Raw genomic sequence first — 21,804 nt, 5'->3', positions numbered from 1 at the left:
GATGGAGCGCAGTGGAATCTGACCAAATGCAGGTTTTTGTGGCTTAAGAATCAAGGCAGCTTTTTTCTCCCCCAACACCATGGATGTGTTCCAACATCAAGCCTGACCAAGAGCCCTGGACAACTCAAAAGCTGGCTCTTTATTTTGCGCCATCTCAGCTGGTCTTGCTATAGGTCTGGCCCAACTGTGCAAGGCTTCCTTAGATTCCAAGGATCAGTTCTCCCAATAGGGAGGAGACAGGAAATAATGCATGGGGAAATCTACCACAATGCAGGGGGTGCAGTTTTCTTGTTAGCGTCACATCCGATGGCGGTTCCAGATAATTACTTTAACCACAGATGCATGGAGTCTGGTAACATTGGATTTATTGGTCCGGTGGTACATTTTTAGCATGCAAGTGTCCTGGGTCAATCTCAGGCATCTCCAGACAGAGCAGAGGAGCACTCCTACTTCAAACCCCAGATAGTTGCTGCCACTAAGTGTAGACAATACTACGCTAGATGAAACAATGGTCTGGCTCTGTAGGAGGAAGCTTCCTATGACCCTAAGATTTCGCACAATGTCGGATTCTGCTCCTGCATTGTTGAGAATAAGACCATGAAAAAGCTTCCTTGTCTGGTTACCTGCAGAAAATTCCTGCTCACCACAGGCGACCAAGCCAGCGCAATACTATTCTGAACAAGGGGTCTGTGAAAAAGACATGGATGGGCACAGGAAATGACCTTATGGCACATTTGACTATCCATCCAAATAGCCAAGTGCTGTTTTTAACCGGTGATGCTAGGGAAGAATTGATCCCTTGTTAGAAACTCAAACATATAATCTAGGTGCTCCTTAAAGCAGGGTTACAGTCACCAAACGGAATGCCTAGTTGCCATTTTTGGGGCAGACAGCTTGAAAGTCGTATTTTTCAATATGACTTTTAGGTTCCTGAAATTCTTTCTGATTGTGCAGATAAAATTTAGCAGATAGACTTCCACAGGATGGGTATTAGTGTGTGCAAATCGGGATCCAAGGATCCCCAGGGATGCAACCCCAGATGTTGGAGACGTCAGGTGCCATCCTGGCACCCGGGCATCTTCAGTTGGTCGTAGGCGGCCAACAGCCAGGTGCAAAACGTGCCTGGCAAATTTTGAGTACTGGATTGAACCGGAGACCTTCTGCATACATAGCATGTGTTCCACCAGTAAAGTATGAGGCTTTGGTCTAAGAGCACGCCTGGAAGAAGGGGTGTCCTTTCCAGAGTGCCCCTTTTTCAGAGGTTGGCTACACTTGAGAACAGGTTTTATAAATAATAATAATAATAAATAATAATAATTATAATAATAATAATTATCTGGGTGGCTTTCAACAGAATATTAAAATACAATAGTCTATTAAACATTAAAAGCTTCCCTAAACAGGGCTGCATTCAGATGTCATCTAAAACTCTAGTAGTTATTTTTCTCTTTGACATCTGGTGGGAAGGCATTCCACAGGGCGGGTGCCACCACCGAGAAGGCCCTCTGCCTGGTTCCCTGTAACTTGGCTTCTCGCAGCGAGGGAACTGCCAGAAGGCCCTCGGCACTGGACCTCAATGTCCGGGCAGAACGATGGGGGTGGAGACAATTCTGAACTTCCCACCTTGCACCGCTGCCATAGGAACATTTAAAAACCAAACCTAAGTTATCTTTGACAACTGATAAGCCTCAGCACCCCCTGGGCTTGACAGTTTCACTGGAGAGTGAAGCAAATTTGGAAGAAACAGAGAGTGGGGTAGAGCATAAACATACCTATAAATTTACAACCACAAATCTCAGTGCAGTTTGGAGCAAGCAGCTCAAGGAGCACTCACAGCAGAGTATCCTAAAGGGCCACGGTTTTTAAGGTAGGCCATATTCAGAGCCTGGATTAGCTTGCTTGGTTAGAGCGTGTTGCTGATAATGCCAAGGTTGCAGGTTCGATCCCCACATGGGACAGCGGCATATTCCTGCGTTGCAGGGGGGTGGCCTAGATGATCCTCAGGATCCCTTCCAATCCACTCTATAATTCAATGATTCCAAGAGCAGGAAAAAAAACCTGTGACTTGTGAACCACAGGCATTGCAGATTCACCAAAGCAGGAAAGAGTCTAGATCAGGGGGTGTCCAGCAGTCCTTTGGCAACATCTGACACCTTGCCCCAGCCCTTGCACTGCCTTCCCCAAACCAGTAGTAGATAGATAGTGTTGGTCTGCCATAGTCAAAATAAAAAAATTCCTTCTGAAGAAGTGTGCATGCACACGAAAGCTCATACCAAGAACTAACTTAGTTGGTCTTTAAGGTGCTACTGGAAGGAATTTTTTTATTTCCCCAAACCAGGTAAGCCAGATCTGGGCATTGGGAAGGAGGTGCCCATCTTCCCATAGCCTAGTTCGCATTTTCCCAGCTTGGGGAAGAAGGTAGGAGGGCTCTAGGGTCCTGCCAGAGCCCCATGCCTCCTTCTTTGGGAAAACAGCACGAGGGCGGGGGGGTGGTGTCAAATTTTAGCTTCGTCACCCACCACCCGGTCTGGAGTTCGGGTCCAAGTACTTTTGCGGCCCACTTGGTATGAAAAGTTAGACAGCCCATTCCAACGCAGGACGAAATGCCCGTGGGACCTCGGCTTTAAGAGAGCAGTTGGATCTCCCGGATCCACGGCACCTCTCCCCCGCCGCTCCCGATCCCCGGGCTCAAGTTTTGCCGGCCGGCCGCGCAGCAGAAGGAGCTGCGCCGCCAGGGGCGCCCTGCCGCCTCGCCTCCCGCCCTCCCCTCTCCCCCAAAGGGAGCGCCGATGGCGGCGCAGGGCGCAAGCCACATGGCTCCAGCGGGGCAGGGCGGGGAAGCAGCTCCAGAGGCCTCGGCCGGGAAACCCCGATGCAGCCAAGGCCGGGCGCGCCGGCTAGCGCCGCCTTTCCCTCTCCGGAGCGCGCGCAGGGAGAGAGAGAGACGATGCCGGAACCAGCCTCTCCAACCGCGGGCGCACGCTTCTCCGCCTGCGATCGGGCGCTGCCCTTCCGCGATCGCGCTGCGCTCGGCTTCCCCCAGGCCCGAGGCCTCGGCCCGGCTGCAGCGCGCCTCTCTCCTTCGCTCCGGCGCTGCGCCACCCAGGGAGGCTCTCTCTCCTCCCGCGGCCTGCGCAAGCTCTACCCGGGGAAGCCAGCGTCTTGGCGCCGTGGTTGCGCCCCGCGCCCCACTTACCCGAGGCCGATGCAGGCATGCGGGGCGCGTGATCCGGGAGGACGAGGCAGGGGCGGCCAGCTGCTCTCCCGGCGCCGCGGCCGCCTCCTCCGGCTGCAGCAACAAAGGACTTCCGCCCCCGGCCGCGCCTGCTGCTGCTGCTGCTTCCCTTGCTGCCGCCCCTGCTCTGGTGCAGCAGAAGCAGCTCCGGCTCCGCCGCGACCGCAAGGAGCCGCCGGACCCCTCCCCCCGGCTGGCGGCCAGCGAGCGGCGCCGGGCCCTGCTGGCGGCGGCGGGTGCGGCCAGGGCGCAGCGGTCGCCCCCCCTCCCGGCGCATCTTCCTTCTCCGCGTTATCCTGCACGGCCCCATTCATTCCCCGGCTTTGGTGGGGTGGGGGTCCTCCGCCGGAGTGCCCCAGACCAGCGTGTCAATGTCAGGCTGGGCAAGGGGTGGGGGACAGGCCTTCAAAGGCACCCCGCCCCCCAGCCAGGGTGGATCTGCTATTAGAATTGTAGAATTGTAGAGCTGGAAGGAACCCCAAAGGTTATTTAATCCAACCCTCTGCGGTGCAGGAATGATGCACCTTAAACTTCAGGGCTCCTAATCCTGGAGGGGCCCAGAAGCCATTTTTGGTCCACACCAAAGGGGGGGTGCTCTAGTAGACTCAATTTCATCATTCTATGATGCAGCTCCTTAATTTTTATCCCCTCCCCATAACTCGAAAACAGTAAGGCATAGGAATTCTTAATTTGCATCACTGACCTTGAAGGGTGAGATAATCTAGTACAGTGGTACCTCAGGATACATACGCTTCAGGTTACAGACTCCACTAACCCAGAAATAGTACTTCAGGTTAAGAACTTTGCTTCAGGATGAGAACAGAAATCGTGCTCCGGCGGCACGGCAGCAGCAGGAGACCCCATTAGCTAAAGTGGTGCTTCAGGTTAAGAACAGTTTCAGGTTAAGAACAGACCTCCGGAACAAATTAAATACTTAACCCAAGGTACCACTGTACAGCAATTTTAATCAAAATCTGAAACGTAGCAATTATTTTTTTGAAAGTGGTTATCTGTTGTGGAAAGACCCCTTTAAAGAAGATAACAGTGGTTACCCATACCTTGTTGCTGCTTGCAAAAGGGCTCCCATAACCGTTCAAGCTTCAGCCCCCCCCCCCAAATGTAGGTTTTCCACTGCCCCTAGCTGGGGTTGAATTGACTGGGGAGCTTTTTGTGGGTGGGGTGTAGGTAACAAGAATTACCAACTTACTTTGGCCCATTTTGGCTTGTTTGGATTTTAGAGGCAGTGCCGCTCACTCCAGCCACTTCTCCCTACCACCAATGCCTGCTTAGAGCCTGACAAGTAATCTCTGGGTTGCCTTTGCCTGGCTTTTGTGCCTCAGACAGGATGTCTAGTGTAATGAGATGCTTCTGGACTACAACTCCTATCATCCTTGATTCCTGGCCATCCTGACGGGGGAGGATGGGAGTTGGGCGGACGGTATAACAGTATACCATAACACACATACACCCGGTGCTCTTTGGATGAAGACTGGTATATAAATTTAATTTGAAAATGCATAAATAATATTATTATGGGGATTGTGAGAGATTGTGGAAGCGACAGATGGTGAACTCTTAGTAAAGGTAAAGGGACCCCTGACCATTAGGTCCAGTCCTGGCCGACTCTGGGGTTGTGGCGCTCATCATCTCGCTTTATTGGCCGAGGGAGCCGGCGTACAGCTTCCGGGTCATGTGGCCAGCATGACTAAGCCGCTTCTGGCGAACCAGAGCAGCGCACGGAAACGCCGTTTACCTTCCCGCCGGAGTGTTACCCATTTATCAACTTGCACTTTGACATGCTTTTGAACTGCTAGGTGGGCAGGAGCAGGGACCGAGCAACGGGAGCTCACCCCGTCGCGGGGATTCAAACCACCGACCTTCTGATCGGCAAGTCCTAGGCTCTGTGGTTTAACCCACAGCGCCACCCGCGTCCCTAAAACTCTTGATGCTGACTTATTCTCTGTGCCTTAGGAATGTAGGAAGCTGCCTTATCCCAAGTCAGACCAGTGGCCCAAGTGACTGGTAGCACCACTCCAGGGTTTCGGGCAAGGGAACATTCCCAGGGCTCCCTGGAGATGCCAGGGTTTTGTACCCGGGACCCCTGAGTGTGTGCCTGCTCCCTTGGGTTCCACAATGGAAGAAAGGTGGGTGGGTGGGGTATGTGGAAATGTACTAATTAAAAAAAATGGTGTAAAAATGTGCAAGGAGAGAAATATGATGCCTGCAGACCTTCCAGGAAGAGCAATGCTGCTTTCAGATGGATATTTTTGTGCACGACGTATTCGAATAGCAAAGTCATGCTCCGAATGTGCAGCCCTTTGGAGCCAAAATAGCACCACCCACAAGGGGAGGTGTCACCAGATGTGTGTGGTGGGGGAACCCAAGGTTTCCAGAAGTACATGAAATATTTTTTTTTGGGGGGGGGGACCGAGACCACCAAAACCTGAGCGCTCATCTTGGAATGCTGGCTGACGGTTGTGGAAAGGGAAATGTTGTGGAGGGGAACTGTCTGTCTGAAACCCTGACCAACAGCACTTCGCGTGATAACATTTTAATCTTTATTATTGCAGTTCCCTTTTGCACATCCAACTTCTGAGCTTCCTCTTGTTATACTCCAGGGGTCAGCAACCTTTTTTAGCCATGGGCCAGTCCACCGTCCCTCAGACCATGTGGTGGGCCGGACTATATTTTTGGGGGGGAAATATGAACGAATTCCTATGCCCCACAAATAACCCAGAGATGCATTTTAAATAAAAGCACACATTCTACTCATGTAAAAACACCAGGCAGGCCCCACAAATAACCCAGAGATGCATTTTAAATAAAAGGACACATGCTACTCATGTAAAAACACACTGATTCCCTGGCCGGACTGAGAAGGCAATTGGGCCTGATCCGGCTCCCGGACCTTAGATTGCCTACCCCTGTTATAATCTATCAAAACAGTAGCTCCGGCCTTTTTATGGGTTGATCGAAGAAATGTTGCTGGCTGCAGACCACCACCTTGTGTGTACGATAGCTCTGCTGGTTAGAGCGTGGTGCTGAGAACGCTGAGGTTGCAGGTTTGATCCCCGTACGGGACAGCTGCATATTCCTGCATTTCAGGACTTATGATGACCCTCAGGGTCCCTTCCAACTCTAAGACTCAATGCCTGCTTCTGAGTCTCTTCTACGCGTGTAGGAAAGCTGCAGCATCTGTCTCAGTGCATGACAGTTGCTACAACGAGCAGACAAAATAGGAAGTTGTCTGCCGACACCTTCAGCAATTTCCAAGTGCTCCTAGGTGTGGGGAAACGGGGAATCTGGGGCCCACCCAAGCAAAGTGTTTTGTTACATATTTTTTATCTCACCCTCCCAAGAAGCTCAGTGTGCTTATGTATATTTTTGTAATCGGTTTCATACTTATATAAAAGCCACAGTGGCAATTAAGCAGTATGTTAATTAATATTATTCATGGAGGTCCTCCCCACTGCCCCTTAACCTCAGAGAACAACCTTTACAACCTACGGTACATTTCTCCTGTGTTCATCCAACACTTGTCTACTATAAGGACCGCCTCTCTCCATATGAACCTACCTGGACCCTGAGATCACCTTCTGATAGCCTTCTTCATGGGCTTCCTCCACAAGAGGTCCAGGGGGTGGCAACATGAGAACAGACCTTTTCTGCAGTGGCTCCCCGTTTGTGGCATGCTCTCTCCAAAGAGGCTCACCTGGTGCCTTGCTTATACACCTTTAGGTGCCAGGCAAAACTGTTTCTCTTTAAACCAGGCCTTTGGCTGATTGACACCCAATGCCTTTTTAAAATGTGTTGTGGGAGGGGAGATTATTGGATTGTTTTTATTCTGTACTTTATGTTTTTATTTTGTGATTTTATCTTGTGAACCACCCTGAGACCTGCGGGTATAGGCTGGTATACAAATAATTAATAATAATAACAATAACTCATGCCCAATTAACTGGAGGATACCAATTGGATCTCTGCAGCATCAAGGTCACATTTTTAGCTCTTTTGATCCCTGCAAAGCCTGATAATGGAGAGTTTCATCCCCCACAAGCCCACATGCAAAGCACCAGGACTGCATACCACACCATCTCAAACACTTTTGGAACTTAGCTAGTAAAAAAGGATACCTTAACCCACCTCCCCTCCAGATGTTTCCTGCAATGCAGGTGGAGTCTAAAAGTGCATGACACTTTGTGGCTTGGTTTGCGTGTGTTTTAAAATTTTCCTACCCCAGCACCAAACCAACCTTACTTCTCTGCACTAGTTGCTTAACACGGCCCCATTCCTCCCCCCCCCCCCAATCTGGATGGATTTGGGCCTAGTTTCTAGTTGTTAAAAGCAAGCAATAAAGCCTTCTCTGGACTCTGCCATTCCTCCACATGCCCTTTATCAGAATTTGACGTCTCCACCCCTTCTTACAGAATTTCCCTAAACATGTGAAATTGCTACATGTCTGTCTAAGCTGGCTGGGACCAACCACATTCTCTTGCAAATGAATTTATACAATTCACCGTTACTTAAGATACTTGCAGCAGAAGTGTAAGCAGGGAAAAGGGTCCTTCTCTTCAGCGTAGAATAATTAGATTTCTAAACTGTAACAGCTCCATCCTATGCAACTTCACCTCTTCTTAAGTCATTTAAGTGTAAACTCAGTGAAGCTACAACGTAAAAAAAAAGAGAGAGAGACTTTGCAAGACATTTTTCTGCGTGGTCAAACCGAAGATAAAGAGCACGAAGAAATGTGGTTTATTTAATTGTCCTGAATATCTGGAGACACCAAGGTTTGCAGATGCTCTGCTGAAGGCCCAGTTCATGTTTCAGGGTATAATATAAGCCCGAGTTGAGGAGTTCTTTAAAAACCCAAACCAATCTAGGAGGTTGCCAGGAGGACACAAGGACAATTGCTGCCACATCAAGCAAGAGCTACATATTTTCATTCCAAGGATTATGGCTTCTTATTCCCCTTTCCCACAATTATGCATTGCCATAGGCTTTCCCTGCCCGCTGCAGGCTGTTATTTGTTTATCCTGCATCAGGCTTTCCTCCACTGATTTGGAAGCCAATAGAGCGTTTTTTCCCTTCATGGATCACAGCTAAAAAGCAGAGACACCACCTTGCCAACAAAGCTCTGTATAGTTAAAGCTATGGTTTTCCCAGTAGTGATGTATGGAAGTGAGAGCTGGACCATCAAGAAGGCTGATCGCCAAATTTATGCATTTGAATTATGGTGTTGGAGGAGACTCTTGAGAGTCCCATGGACTGCAAGAAGATCAAACCTCTCCATTCTGAAGGAAATCAGCCCGGAGTGCTCACTGGAAGGACAGATCCTGAAGCTGAGGCTCCAAGACGTTGGCCACCTCATGAGAAGAGAAGACTCCCTGGAAAAGACCCTGATGTTGGGAAAGATGGAGGGCACAAGGAGAAGGGGACCACAGAGGACAAGATGGTTGGACAGTGTTCTCAAAGCTACCAGCATCAGAGTTTGACTAAACTGCAGGAGTCAGTGGAAGACAGGAGTGCCTGGCGTGCTCTGGTCCGTGGGGTCACAAAGAGTCGGACACGACTAAACAACAACAACAACAGAGTGTTTTTTGCTCTCCAGGTTAAAGATACAAACTGGAAAAACAACAGAAGCGCCCCATAAACTGTGTCCAACAGTTTCAAAATAAAGCTTGCCAGGCGCTTCAAATGACTGGCAGGCTGTTCACCTTACACAGAACCTCAGTGCAGCTCCCAGATGTGCGCTCATACCAGAGACCAAATGCAGGGGCCTCTCATCCCACCAGCTGCAGATCTTGGAGCCTGAAACCATAGAAGAGGAGAGTTGGAAGGGACCCCAAGGGTCGACTAGTCCAACCCACGACCCTGAGATCAAGCGTCTCCGTGCTCTGTTGACTGAGCTGTCCCGGGGATACAACAGCATTGCCCTGTTGTGTCTTTTTTTACTGCCACATGGGAGCAGGCCGGCTTTCCAACCTTCCCGAGAGCCGTCGCCGAGAGGCAGGGAATGCATTAAATGAAACGGAAACCCCCCTGTCGAAGTGACTCCAAGGTGCGCTCTCGCGCGCGAGGGAGACAGGCAGTCCAGAGGCTTTGCAGCTGCCTCCTTGCGCCACAGCCCCCTTTCCCAGCCCCCTTCTCTTTCCTTTCCTCTCCTCTCCTCTCCTCCCCTTTCCCCTCCCTCTGCTCTCCCTTCCTCGGCCCCGAGGCGCAAAAAAAGCAACGTGAGAGCACGCGTGCGCGTCTCCGGCGCGCCCTTGTTCCCTGCCGTCGCTGCGCAGCCGCCGCTTCCACGCGCCGAGAGGCCCGCTGCCTGGTGGGGTAAGGGGGCCAGGAGCCGACGGGACGGAGATGTGGGTGCGGGGTGGCGTCGGGGAGCGCTGTGCAATGGGGAGCAGCCCCTCTTCCACCGGAGGAGGGGACGGTCGGTCGAAGGGGTGGGGGGAACCCAGGAATAGATGCCGGGGGTGGGATAGCTTCCTTGCGCACCTCGCCTTTTGCAGCCGCGCGCCGCGTCTGCAACAGGAGCCGGCGAGCTATTTGCAAGCAAGCAAACCGACCCCGCTGCCCCGCTGCCTTTCTGTGTGTGTGTGTGTGTGCGCGCGCGCGCGTGGCACGTTTGCATTTCCTTGGTTTGCTGTGGGCATGCGCGGCGACCAAGGTCCCCCCCCCTCCCCCGGTCGGGCCGGAGACGCGCAGGCCAGCGGCACCCCGAGCCAGAAGCGCGCAGGTATTTGGGGTTGCCTTGCAGGTCCATCTAGCGCAGTCTTGACTGCACTGGCTGGCAGCGGCTCCCAGGGTCTCTGGGGCGCGAGGGGTACCGTTTCCCAGCCTGCTTGAACTCGGGATCTTCTGCGCTGCAAAGCGGATGCTTCGCCGCTGAGAGTGCGAGGTTGTGCCCCGTTGCTAGCAGGTTGCAGCCGGGCGATTCTGCTTTTCTTAAGATTGCACCTTCGGTAAGGCATTTCAGCAGCCCTGAAAACAAGTTGCAGGGAACCCCACGAGTGGAGAGTGGGCTCTTGTCCTCTGGTCCTGCTCTTTGTTTGGCCACTGTGAGAACAGGATGCTGTCCTCAATTCTTCTGGTGCGCCTGTTATCCCTCTGCTTTCACTGGAGAAGAGGGGACGAGCACTTTTAAGGGTTGTAGCCAACTCCGTTGAAACTGCCTAATTCAGCCTTTGGCCAGCCTGGGCCTGATGGGAGTTGTAGTCCAAAACATCTGGAAGGCACAAGTTTGGCAAAGGCTGGTTTAATGTCTTGGGCATTTTGAAGCCTCGTATTTTAGATATTGTTCTTTTAAGTTTGAGTGTGTTTTGTGGTTTTGGTGGTTTGAATCTTATTAGCATTAAAAACAACAACACGAAGGCAGAAATAGCAAGTATTCCGGACCGCGCTTGCTCAGTGGTCAGGACTGATGGGAGTTGTAGTTCCTGCTACCCTGAAATGAGCATGCCTTCTCAGGCAGGGTGGGCAGAAGGTAGATGGAAATCTGCAGATAGATGTCTGTTTTGCAGTAAACCTGCAAGGGCTTCTGATCCTCAGTTGTCTTGCAATAGCAACAACTATTCCACCTAAATTAGACAGGTGAAATGAAGAGAGTTTGTGTGAAAGGACTGCAATCTTAGTTCAGTTCTTGAACTGGAAGCGAATTCCTAGGCTCAGAACATGCTCAGAGGCACCTTGCTCTTTAATTTTAACTGCCTGGCCTAGGATAGCTCAGTCAGCGGAGCATGAGACCCTTAATCTCAAGGTTGTGGGTTCAAGTCCCATCTAGGGCAAAACATTCCTGCATTGCAGGGGGGATGGCGTAATTGACGCTTGTGGTCCCTTCCAACTATACAGTTCTTTTGCACCTGACTGCAGCTGGTAGATCTTGGGATTTTAGTAAAAACAACAACACAGAGTTAAGATCTCGCAAGCCTGAAGCCTCAACACCCATAAGAGCTCTTGTTTTGTCCTGCAGAAACACTATGGAGACTGCCAGCCACAGCCTGATCCTCCTGCAGCAGCTGAACATGCAGCGGGAATTTGGCTTTCTCTGTGACTGCACTGTGGCCATAGGAGACGTCTACTTCAAAGCTCACCGAGCTGTCCTGGCTGCCTTCTCAAACTATTTTAAGATGATATTCATCCACCAGACAAGGTAAGGCAGTGCGTGTCTTTTGGGGCATGACGGATGCAATCACAAACTTGTTTTCTGGGAAGGGGAGGCTCTCAGAACTTCCAGAATATCTCCCTCACACACAAAAGGCTTCGCAGCATTTTGCTACCTGGAATGTTGTGGTTCATGGGAATTGCAAAGGGAAGAAGCGAAGAAGCTGATTTAAATATTATACCTGCCTCTCCAGCCCTAGTAGGAGAAGGATAAAATGGCAGAATCAGAATTGTAGAGTTGGAAGGGACCCTAAGGGTCACCACGTCCAATCTCAACTAGATCATACATGACAGGCAGCCATCCAACCTCTGCTTAAAAACTTCCAAGGAAGGGAGAGTCCGCCATCTCTTGTGGAAGCCTGTTCCACTGCCAGATAGCTCTTAAAGTTCTTCCTGATGTTTAATCACAGTCTCCTTCCTTGTAACATGATAGATAGATGGAAATTTAATACGGTCCCAGACCAGTTTTACATACCATATTAAACAAGCATAAAACACAATAGAATTAAGTTTGGATTAACAATCAATTATAACAATAAACAGTATGAATATGGCAGCAATTAGAAATGTGGTTTAGGTCTTAATCTCTAAAATATTATCTAGAGTTCACATCTGAGGTCTTAAAGGTAAAGGGGACCTCTGACCATTAGGTCCAGTTGTGGCCGACTCTGGGGTTGCGGCGCTCATCTCGCTTTATTGGCCAAGGGAGCCGGCGTACAGTTTCCGGGTCATGTGGCCAGCATGACTAAGCCGCCTCTGGCGAACCAGAGCAGCACATGGAAATGCCATTTACCTTCCCGCCAGAGTGGTACCTATTTATCTGCTTGCACTTTGATGTGCTTTCGAACTGCTAGGTTGGCAGGAGCTGGGACAGAGTGATGGGAGCTCACCCCATCACGGGGATTCAATCTGCCGGCCTTCTGATCGGCAACTCCTAGGCTCTGTGGTTGAACCCACAGCGCCACCCGCATCCCTTATCTGAGGTCTTAGTCTTTGTAATAGCACAGCTTGTTCTCCGGGTTTTATGGCAGCCACACAAAATTTGGCCACCCTTAGTGTGATCTCTGGATTCTTGTCCTCTAACAGGGATTTTAAGCATTGAGATTCAAACCCACTTGGAATTTTCTGTATAATGGGGGCACCGTATTTTTCGCCCTATAGGACGCACCGGCCCATAGGACGCACCTAGATTTTTTTGGGGGGGGGATAAAGGAAACAATTTTTATTCCCCCCCCACAGGCACGGGGCTGGGGCGGGGGAAGCCCAAGCTTCCCCCGACCCCAGCCCCCAGAACGGGAGCCAGAGCGATGGCGAAGGTGCACGCAGCTTTGGCATTGCTCTGGGAGCTTGCCGGGCTGGGGGGATAGCTTCCTGAAGCCTGGAGAGCAAGAGGAGTCGGTGCGCACCGACCCCTCTCGCTCTCCAGGCTTCAGCGAAAGCCTGCATTCGCCCCATAGGACGCACACACATTTCCCCTTCATTTTTGGAGGGGGAAAAGTGCGTCCTATAGGGCGAAAAATACGGTAATAAAGACCGAATGTATATCCTCATAAAAATGGCATCGAAGCAAGACATGGGAGACGGTTTCCACCTCTGTCAAGCCGCAGGGGCAAACTTGCTCTGCATACGGTTTACCCACATCTCTGCCCTGCGATAAGTCAGCAGGTTGAATCTACCGAGGGTGAACAACCTTCTATATTTAGTTATATGTAGTTTTGACAGATATATAGCTGGGGTAAAACCTCTCCCATTGTCTTCAATTGCTGGGTGCTTATTCATCTCACTCACATGACCCTGAAATTCTACATCCCATATTCGTTGGCGAATTGTTGCTCTGGCTTTCTCATAACCTGCGGCTATCAGTGCCTGTGGCGAAAACCCCAAGCCTTTTAGCTTTTCGTATAATGTACCTTGCAACTTGAATCCTTTGGTTTAGGTCCTGCCCTCGGGAGCAGGAGAAAACAAACTTTCTCCATGTGACAGCCCTTCAGATATTTGAAGATAGTGATCCTATCGCCTCTCAGTCTAATATTTAGCAGGCTAAACATACCCAATTCCTCATAAGGCTTGGTTTCCAGACGCTTGATGATCTTGGTCACTCTCCTCTGTACATGTTCCAGCATGTCAACATCTTCCTTAAATTCTGGTCCTCAGAACTGGACACAGTAATCCAGATGTGGTCTGACCAAGGCAGAATAGAGTGGTACTATTAATAATAATAAATAATAATAATGATTTATTATTTGTACCCCGCCCATCTGGCTGGGTTTCCCCAGCCACTCTGGGCGGCTTCCATAGAACCCAAAAATACACTAAAATATCACACGTTAAAAACTTCCCTGAACAGGGCTGCCTTGATCTGGACCCTAGAGTTCTGCTGATGCAGCCTAGAATCACTTTAGCTTTTTTTTGCTGCTGCTGCATCACACTGTTGACTCGTGTGAAGCTTGTGGTCCATCAAGACCTCTAGATCCGTTTCCCAGGTACTTCTAGTAAACCCGGTTTCCCCATCCTATATTTGTGCATCTGGTTCTTCCTGCTGAAGTGCAGACCCTTACATTTGTCAGGAGCTCAGATAAAAGGAAACATTTAAGATGGACAGGTTATTTATCTTTTTTAAAAAAATTGTTTTAGTTCAGTATGCCACATTTATGCTTATCCAGCTCTACATTCATCCATTGTCTTGAAAACAAATTGAGTTTCCCCCCTTTTAAACACTGCCCAATCCAAATCCAAGTCTTTGCAGCCTAGCCCAAGGCCGTTGTCAGTCATAAATAGCATGATTAAAAAGCCAGTTAGTGTCTCATATGAAGAACCTACTGAATCGGGCCCGTGGCCAGCATCCTGTTTTCATTGGGGCCAACCAGATGTGTGTCTGCATCCATCGCTAAGTTTGCTGAAGATATTCAGAAAATAACTTGATCCTAGAGACCAGAAGGTGCACCCGTATTTTTAAATTTTTAATTCATTAGAAAAGGAAGTAAAATGCAGATTAAGAAATTGGAACAGACATTGCCTCAAATATGAAAGGGAAGAAGAAGAGAGAAATGTGTTAGACCGCATCCAAAAATGTCACCTCTCAAAATTTACAGTATATTCAGTTTGTTACTGTTCTAAAAGCAATCAATTGTGGGCTATTTTTTAGTTGTAAAGCCAAGAAACAAATGAATAACATAAATAAATGAAGAATAACTTCTTCTTAGGAGAAACCACAGTATAATTCCCCTTCCATAAAATTCTGCATGCTGTCGGTTTATTCAAAATGTTATGACCTCTGGCTATTCCTCAAGGGTAGGAGGAGTCTGGTATTAGCTTACGATTGCCTGAACATTTGCATTATCAACAGCGCTGCCTCATGAATGGTCACTGTACTTATTGTTTGTGCATTCTCAGCTTTAGTATAATTGACAGCTTGTACATTTTAAATTTCATTCCCCTAATTGCTCACACATATTTTGCTTTGCACCCATGTGTATATAAAAACGCCAACTTAGGATAGCCCTTCATACTTGCTGTTGACTAAAACCTACAAAAGCTTATGTCACAGTGAATATGTTGGTCTTTAAAGTTCTTCTGGATTCTTCGTTGTTATGTTTGTCTTCACTCTTAACGGCTGCTCTGCAATCCGCTTCCCTAACGTTCCTCTTTTGTTTCAAGCAGCGACTGCATAAAGATCCAGCCAACAGATATCCAACCCGACATATTCAGCTACTTGCTGCATATAATGTACACTGGCAAAGGACCCAAACAGATCGTCAACCAGACCCGGCTGGAGGAAGGCATCCATTTCCTGCACGCCGACTACCTTTCCCGCATGGCGGTGGAAATGAATCAGATGCTGTCGCCAGAGTCTGTGCAGTCTTCGAACTTGTACGGCATCCAGATCTCCACCACGCACAAATCCGTCAAGGGAGGCCTCCAGGCGAAGGAAAGTTTGACGAGCCTCGGGAGCAGAACCGCCGGCCAGAGCGATCACCCCCAGCTGCAGCTCTCGTTGGCGATTGGGCTCGACGACGGCTCTTTGGACCAGCAGCTTTCTCGTCCTTCGCTCCCTCCGGCTGTGAAGCCGACAGAGGAGCTTGCAAATGCTCCCGTGACTATAAAACAGGAGAAGAGCGACCCGGAACAAGTGGTGTCTCAGAGCCACACCTCGTCGTCCCCGGATGTCAGCGGCCCGGCCTTCTCTAGGACGAACCTCAAGGTCCATTTATGCCAGTACTGCGGGGAGCACTTCGAATCCCGGAGCAATCTGCGCGAGCACCTCTTCACGCACGTCTCGGGGTCGCTGCCGTTTGGGGTTCCGGCCTCGATCCTGGAAAGCAGTGACCTTGGCCAGCTGCAGCCCCTGCACGAAAACCACGAGGCCGCGGAAAGCCACCGGCTGGGCTCCTTCCTCCGCAAAGAGGACGAGCGCCACCTGGAGCATCCGGGCCACGGCAGCTTGGAGCCTCTGCCCATCGGCCAGCTGTCTCTCGTTTCCAAGGATTCTGAGCCGGTGGAACTGAACTGCAACTTTTCCTTCTCGCGGAAGAGGAAGATCAGCTGCGCGGTTTGCGGCCACAAGTTCCTTCGCAAGAGCCAGCTGCTTGAACACATGTACACCCACAAAGGGAAACACTTCAAACTGGGCCGGTGCCAGAGGCTGGGAGACTCGGCAGCCCCTAAATTTCAGCTGCTCGGGAGCAGCTGGACTCCGGTGAAGAGCACCGCCCTCTCGCAAGCTCACGTGGATTCGCATAACGCGCCGGATCCTGACCTCTCCCAAGAGAGTATTGACACCATACTGGTTGAATAGCTCCTTCCCTTTTTCCTGTATGTGTTTTTTTGCCTGTGAATTCCTGCGCTCATTTCAATGTCTCTCTCATTGTCGCTGAAGGTGTTTTCCGTCTTCTTGCAAAATAGGAATCTGCAGACTGAAAGCCTTGTTCTGGGTTGTCTCATGGACTCGGTTGCGCGGCTGTTTCTCACACTGCTCCAGTAACGTATGCACTGGGGAGACCATGTGTTAAGGGGCAGGTGACATGGCTGTGCATTGCCACAAAACGCAAACTAAATTGTGTGCACTCCCACACCTGAAATCTTATGAGATGTCAGAGGTAGGTACAGATAAGAATGCAGCTTCAAAAGAACAATCAGACATGCTTATAGTGCGCTCACAAGTGTTTTCTTTTGCAAGCGAGACTTACTGTCAGAGTTGATTGCTGCCGTCAACAAGCCCCGCTTTGCCCATTTGCAAGAGTGGTTTGAATGCAAACCACGCCTGCAGATGGACTTCAAAGAGGCTCTGTGACAGGGTTTCCCCAAATTTGGGTCTCCAGCAGTTTTTGGACTACAACTCACATCATCCCTAGCGAGCAGGTCAGGGATGTTGGGAATTGTAGTCCCAAAACAGCTGGAGGCCCAAGTTTGGGGAACCCCACTCTGTGATGAGCCCCTTTGACAGTGGTTCTCTGTCAATGTCCCTCCAGTGGATCCCGCATGCTCTGGACTAGATTTCAGACCCAGGAAGTATCCCTTTCAGAGACTGAGGAAAACAGCTAGCAGGGCCAGAGATCTCATTCCCTCTAAGGCAGTTTCATGTGTTCACATAACAACACATTTTGTGCTAGCCCCAGCATTCTTGCAGATGGAATATTCTGTAGTTTGTTATATAGGGGTATCGCCAGTGGATAGAAAGAGTAACATAAAGTGACCAGGAGTAGTTGTGCCCTGAAGCCACTTTTGAGGGCTGCACCTGGATTGAGTTTCTGCTGCATCTCTGCAGGCTTCCCCGTTCTGGCCTCACACCCTCCCAAAGAGCTTCCACCCGGGAGGCTGATTTTGTGGCACCTGCTCTCCAGGTGTGATTGGGTAGCTCAACCTGCGATGCAGAGATGGTTACAAAACTGCCCAGCCTCAGAGGAAGCCTCTCGTCGCCTCTCTGGACGAGTTGCTGTCCACGAGGCTTGTCTCAAATCAGTGACTCTTGCGGAAACACATAGAATTGGTCTCTCTAGGGAACCTTTTGGAGACAGCAAAGGAAGTGATGAGCAAGATCGGGGTTAAAATTAGTCTACAGCCCACCCACTCCAAATCCATGTTTCTATACACTCAGAAAGGTGCAGAATCCTGCATTTGTCCCTCTAGGCCTGAGGTTCTCCAACACTGCTTGGAAAAATCTTTTCACATGTAAGTGGTGTGTTCCTCCAATTCAGGAGAAAAAGGCGCAAGTCTGTCAGTTTTTGGAAGTCTGGGAAACACTTGGAAATCACGTAGCTCTAAGCAGATGCCTTAGGAACACTGAGGCTATTCAGAAATCTTTTACCCAATGTGGGGCTCGAACCCACAACCCTGAGCATTTGGGGGGCTGGACTAGATGACCCTGGTGGTCCCTTCCAACTCTTAGGATTCCTTGTTTCTATCCCGGCCCTACAAGTTTTCCAGTTTAGCCAGAAAGGGGCATGGAACCTTACCAGCAGATTGGTGCAATAAAAAGCTCTGCCCTTGCTAGCTTTAGATAGTCCTGTGTGAGTTTTTTTCTCATCGCACTATTTCATATTAGTTGCTGACCCATTTCTTTGGATTTAACGTTGCTCAAGATAGATTTCTTCCCTGTTACAGCACAACCTGTAGATTCTCTCTAACTGTTTGCTCCCAAAGACTCCAAGCCCCTTTAAGTTATTCGCTCTGTTTTTATTTTTACAATAAAACCAAAATCTTCTGAATCTTCCATCGGCTCGTGCTTTCTATTTTCCTGTAGAAAAACTCTGATCATGCGGTTGGTTTGCCCAGAGCAGTGGAGATGGCTCCTGGTCCTTATTGTAGGTTATTTGGTCTCAAAGCAGCTTCCAGGAGATTTTCACCATAAAACCACACTAGAAAGCGTTTGGCTGTATCGGACCAAAGGCCTGGCATATGTAGCAAAGCAGAAGGTGTGGTAGGAAGAGGCATAGTTCTGGATTTGGCCCAGATTTCTATGTGAATGCAAGCAAAAAGTCCTCACCTCTAGCTTTTGTCTTCTCGTCATATTTATTACGTGTCAGAACTTGATCAGCCAGCAGGTGGCAGCAATGCGCAAACAATGTTCTTTTCTCACATTAAAATGTGAGCTTGCCAGTTGTAAACTCCACTAAAAGGCCTTTTGTTATTCCACACATACACACCCGCTCCACGCCTCCCACTGTTCTTCTGCAACAGTTCTCTGACACACAAGGTGAGTCACTCAGATTTATGAGGGAATTTTGAAACACATGTCAGAAGAGCATGAAGAGGAGGCGGGAAAGAGAATTTTTTTTTTTAGAAAGATGTGTTTTTACTGAAGGTGGGAAATACTTAAAAGCTTTTCTTTTGGACTGTGATGGCAAGGAAATGCAGTCTTGAGTTCTGAGCGCTCTTTTCCTGCTGGATTCTTTTTGATAAACCCCCGCCTCCCAAAACGTGTGTCTTGTTTTCCTTTCCCCACCTCAGCCCTTCTTCCTTTAGTGCTGTCCCCTTTAGGCGGTGGTGCTTTTAGGGCAGAGAGGTCCATGGCTCCACTCAGAAGAATGAAGAGATGGGTCGCCCAACACAACAGGGCTAGCTCACCATTCTGAAGCAAGTAATACACGTTGCCCTCTAAAGAACATGCATTATCTCCAGAGCCCCAGATTATCGACCTGACGCAACCCTTTCCCACTGGATGGCAGAATAAAAATATTTCAAAACAAAGATGCCCCACATATGCAAGTGCAAATCCACATCTGATTTATTCCAGATCAGGGTGTAACTGGAAAGCAAAAAGAATGGACCTTTCCCCTTGCTGATTAGAAAATCTTGCTGCAAATTCACTAGTTCTCTATTTACGTCGCGCTCCCCGCAATTTATTTGTAGGGACGTTTGTGACTGAAAGGGACGCGGGTGGTGCTGTGGGTTAAACCACAGAGCCTAGGACTTGCCGATCAGGTTGGTGGTTCGAATCTCCGTGACAGGGTGAGTTCCCGTTGCTCGGTCCCTGCTCCTGCCAACCTAGCAGTTCGAAAGCATGTCAAAGCGCAAGTAGATAAATAGGTACTGCTCTGACGGGAAGGTAAACGGCGTTTCTGTGCTCTGCTCTGGTTTGCCAGAAGCGGCTTAGTCATGCTGGCCACATGACCCGGAAGCTGTACGCCGGCTCCCTCGGCCAGTAAAGCGAGATGAGCGTCGCAACCCCAGAGTCGGTCACAACTGGACCTAATGGTCAGGGGTCCCTTTACCTTGTGACTGAAAAAAGAGAGCACCTGAAGAGGTGTATTGTGAAACTCAAAACGGAAAATAGCACTGCCCAAAAATAGCAAGGGAGTGTTCGAAAGTAATCAAAACCAAAGCAAATTGAATGAAACGAGAAGCCATTGACCCAGGAGGGAACACACACAAAACCCAAATGGATTGTTTTAGATTAGCCGATTCTCCTGCATACGTATAACCGAAAGGAAGGTTTGCTTTGATGCAGCCTAGCTGTACAGATCCCTAGGCAACAATAGTATCACCTGCTAAGGATCGGGGCCAAGGTGTCTATATTGGTTTCAAGCAGCTTGAGAGCAAATGTTGCCTTCTGTCTGATTTCCATCTTTCTCGAGGCATCTTTCAGAGCCGCCTCATTTTTTTCTGCAGTTCTCTTTTGTGTAATCACAATGAAAGTGGAGAGGCAAGGAATAGCTTCAGTTTCATTGTTTAGCTCCTTTTGTATTACTTCGCATGCACACACACCTTTAAGCTGCTGCCTTCTCACTTGCATGCTTACTTTTATACGTGACAAAATCTGTAAGGAAAAAAAGGAGGGGCGATGCATGTGGTATGTGAAATAAATCAACCTGAAACCGGAGCAATCTGAAACTGGAGCAATCAAGTACGTAATACCCCAACCAAAAATTAACCTCCATTCTGAAGTGGTACAGTCCCAGCTTAATAGGGCTGTACCATGTGATTTTTATAAACCTGTACACTGGACCTGAATTAAACAGTAATACTGTTTGGGTGCTGACAAAATGAGATCAGCCCCAGGTCTTCCTTTGCACAACTATCCTTTTTGCCTATACAGTGGTACCTTGGGTTACATACGCTTCGGGTTACAGACTCCGCTAACCCAGAAATAGTGCTTCAGGTTAAGAACTTTGCTTCAGGATGAGAATAGAAATCGTGCTCCGGCGGAGCAGCAGCAGCAGCAGGAGGCCCCATTAGCTGAAGTGGTGCTTCAGGTTAAGAACAGTTTCAGGTTAAGTACGGACCTCCGGAACAAATTAAGTACTTAACCCGAGGTACCACTGTAATTATGTGCCAATCAAGAATTGTGTGTTTTAAATACAATTTTTCAGTGAATTTTATGAACTGCCCAATTCTCTGCAGCTGTTTTCATTTTTCTCCCAATTTTGGGAAGGGGGTGACTAGAATCGACACCAAGAAGGCTCAGGGTCACTCCTTGCATTGCCCACTACTATGTCTGCAGGAGGTTTGGTTAGCATCTGGAGATGGTGCAATGCCTATGGACCGACACTGTGTAGGTCTGAGCAGCTGCAAACTCCCAAGTTCACCCGGATTGACATCATATTTAACAGACAGCTCCAGAAAACAATCCCAGAGCCTTTATTACTTACCGCAAATGTTATGTGCAGGTACTGCTATATGACAACTCCAGCAATCCTGAATGAATGACTCTTATCTTGATTTCAGCCCCAGGAACATGTCGCAGCTAAATGTGGCCCCCTAGGCCACTCTTTGGCCCTCAGGACCCTCCCTTAGGTCCTGACCTATCCCCAGGTAACAACCCCTACCAGAACCTTTTGCATTCCCCCAAGTGTTTAACTGGAACAATGCCTATTGGTCGCCTATATCTGCAGGTGTAGGAACCTCTCGATTATTTGCATGGTTGGAATGCAGCCAGCAAAGGTTAAGTGTCACGTTATTCCTCCACCCACTTTTGTCTCTGGCCCCGCCCACCTCCACATGTGGCCCCTTCCTATGTGGAGACGTGGCCCTCAGCTTGAAAACGTTCTCCATCCTTGATCTCTGGTGACCTCCCAGAAAAAAAACCACTCTTCTGGGGACTTTCCACAGGCTTCCTGAACTTCAAATGGCTTGAGGGATATACTCTTTCCTGAAATAAATGGGTAGGCATGATTCATTCTTGCACTTGTGCAAGAGTAACCTATGTGGACCTAAGGAAAACTAAGGAGTAGATGGAGCCCTTGCATCTGAAAACCATTAAGCGCCAAAGCAGTGCCCTAGTTTGCTGGATCTCCTGAGAAACACTCCAGCCAATCTTTTTATCGTTCCAGTAGTGTTTAGTTCTGCGTGCCACAGTTTAAGAAGGATATTGACGAGCTGGAAAATGTGCAGAGGAGGGTGACCGAAATGATCAAGGGTCTAGAAACCAAGGCTTAGGAGGAACAGTTTAATTACTCCTTGAATTTTAAAAA

General features: G+C 49.1%; 2 protein-coding genes across 7 annotated transcripts in view; one reads left to right on the top strand and one right to left on the bottom strand.

Moving 5' to 3' along the window:
• PPP1R36 (protein phosphatase 1 regulatory subunit 36) overlaps positions 1–4,452 on the bottom strand; it is a gene marked incomplete at its 5' end in the record, with an annotated part of 81,662 nt that extends 77,210 nt beyond the window's left edge. Inside the window, 2 exons of the mRNA XM_081204346.1 lie at positions 3,197–3,516; positions 4,443–4,452. Of these exons, the coding sequence (XP_081060472.1) occupies positions 3,197–3,516; positions 4,443–4,452 (330 nt within the window). The remainder of the gene's footprint in view (positions 1–3,196; positions 3,517–4,442) is intronic.
• A 4,650-nt stretch (positions 4,453–9,102) lies between these two features.
• Positions 9,103–18,073, top strand: ZBTB25 (zinc finger and BTB domain containing 25). 6 transcript variants are annotated; one of them, XM_081193427.1, is made up of 3 exons: positions 9,103–9,293; positions 11,205–11,384; positions 15,053–18,073. In XM_081193427.1, exons 2-3 carry the CDS (start codon positions 11,212–11,214, stop codon positions 16,188–16,190), a joined length of 1,311 nt encoding a protein of 436 aa, XP_081049553.1. In that variant the 5' UTR covers positions 9,103–9,293; positions 11,205–11,211; the 3' UTR covers positions 16,191–18,073. The 6 variants fall into 6 exon arrangements, with proteins under 6 accessions (XP_081049553.1, XP_081049554.1, XP_081049551.1 ...); XM_081193428.1 differs by lacking the exon at positions 9,103–9,293 and adding an exon at positions 9,309–9,557; XM_081193425.1 differs by lacking the exon at positions 9,103–9,293 and adding an exon at positions 9,309–9,562.
• Positions 18,074–21,804: the final 3,731 nt, after the last annotated feature.

Source organism: Podarcis bocagei (genome assembly GCF_964188305.1).
Source record: "Podarcis bocagei genome assembly, chromosome: 1".
Taxonomy (NCBI): domain Eukaryota; kingdom Metazoa; phylum Chordata; class Lepidosauria; order Squamata; family Lacertidae; genus Podarcis; species Podarcis bocagei.
This window is presented reverse-complemented; position numbering and strand designations above follow the sequence as displayed.

Excerpts from the sequence above, each read along its gene's own strand:
- ZBTB25 (XM_081193427.1), top strand. The coding sequence starts at position 11,212 with ATGGAGACTGCCAGCCACAGCCTGATCCTCCTGCAGCAGCTGAACATG. Across the intron at positions 11,385-15,052 it reads ATATTCATCCACCAGACAAG|CAGCGACTGCATAAAGATCC; the intron begins GTAAGGCAGTGC and ends TTTTGTTTCAAG.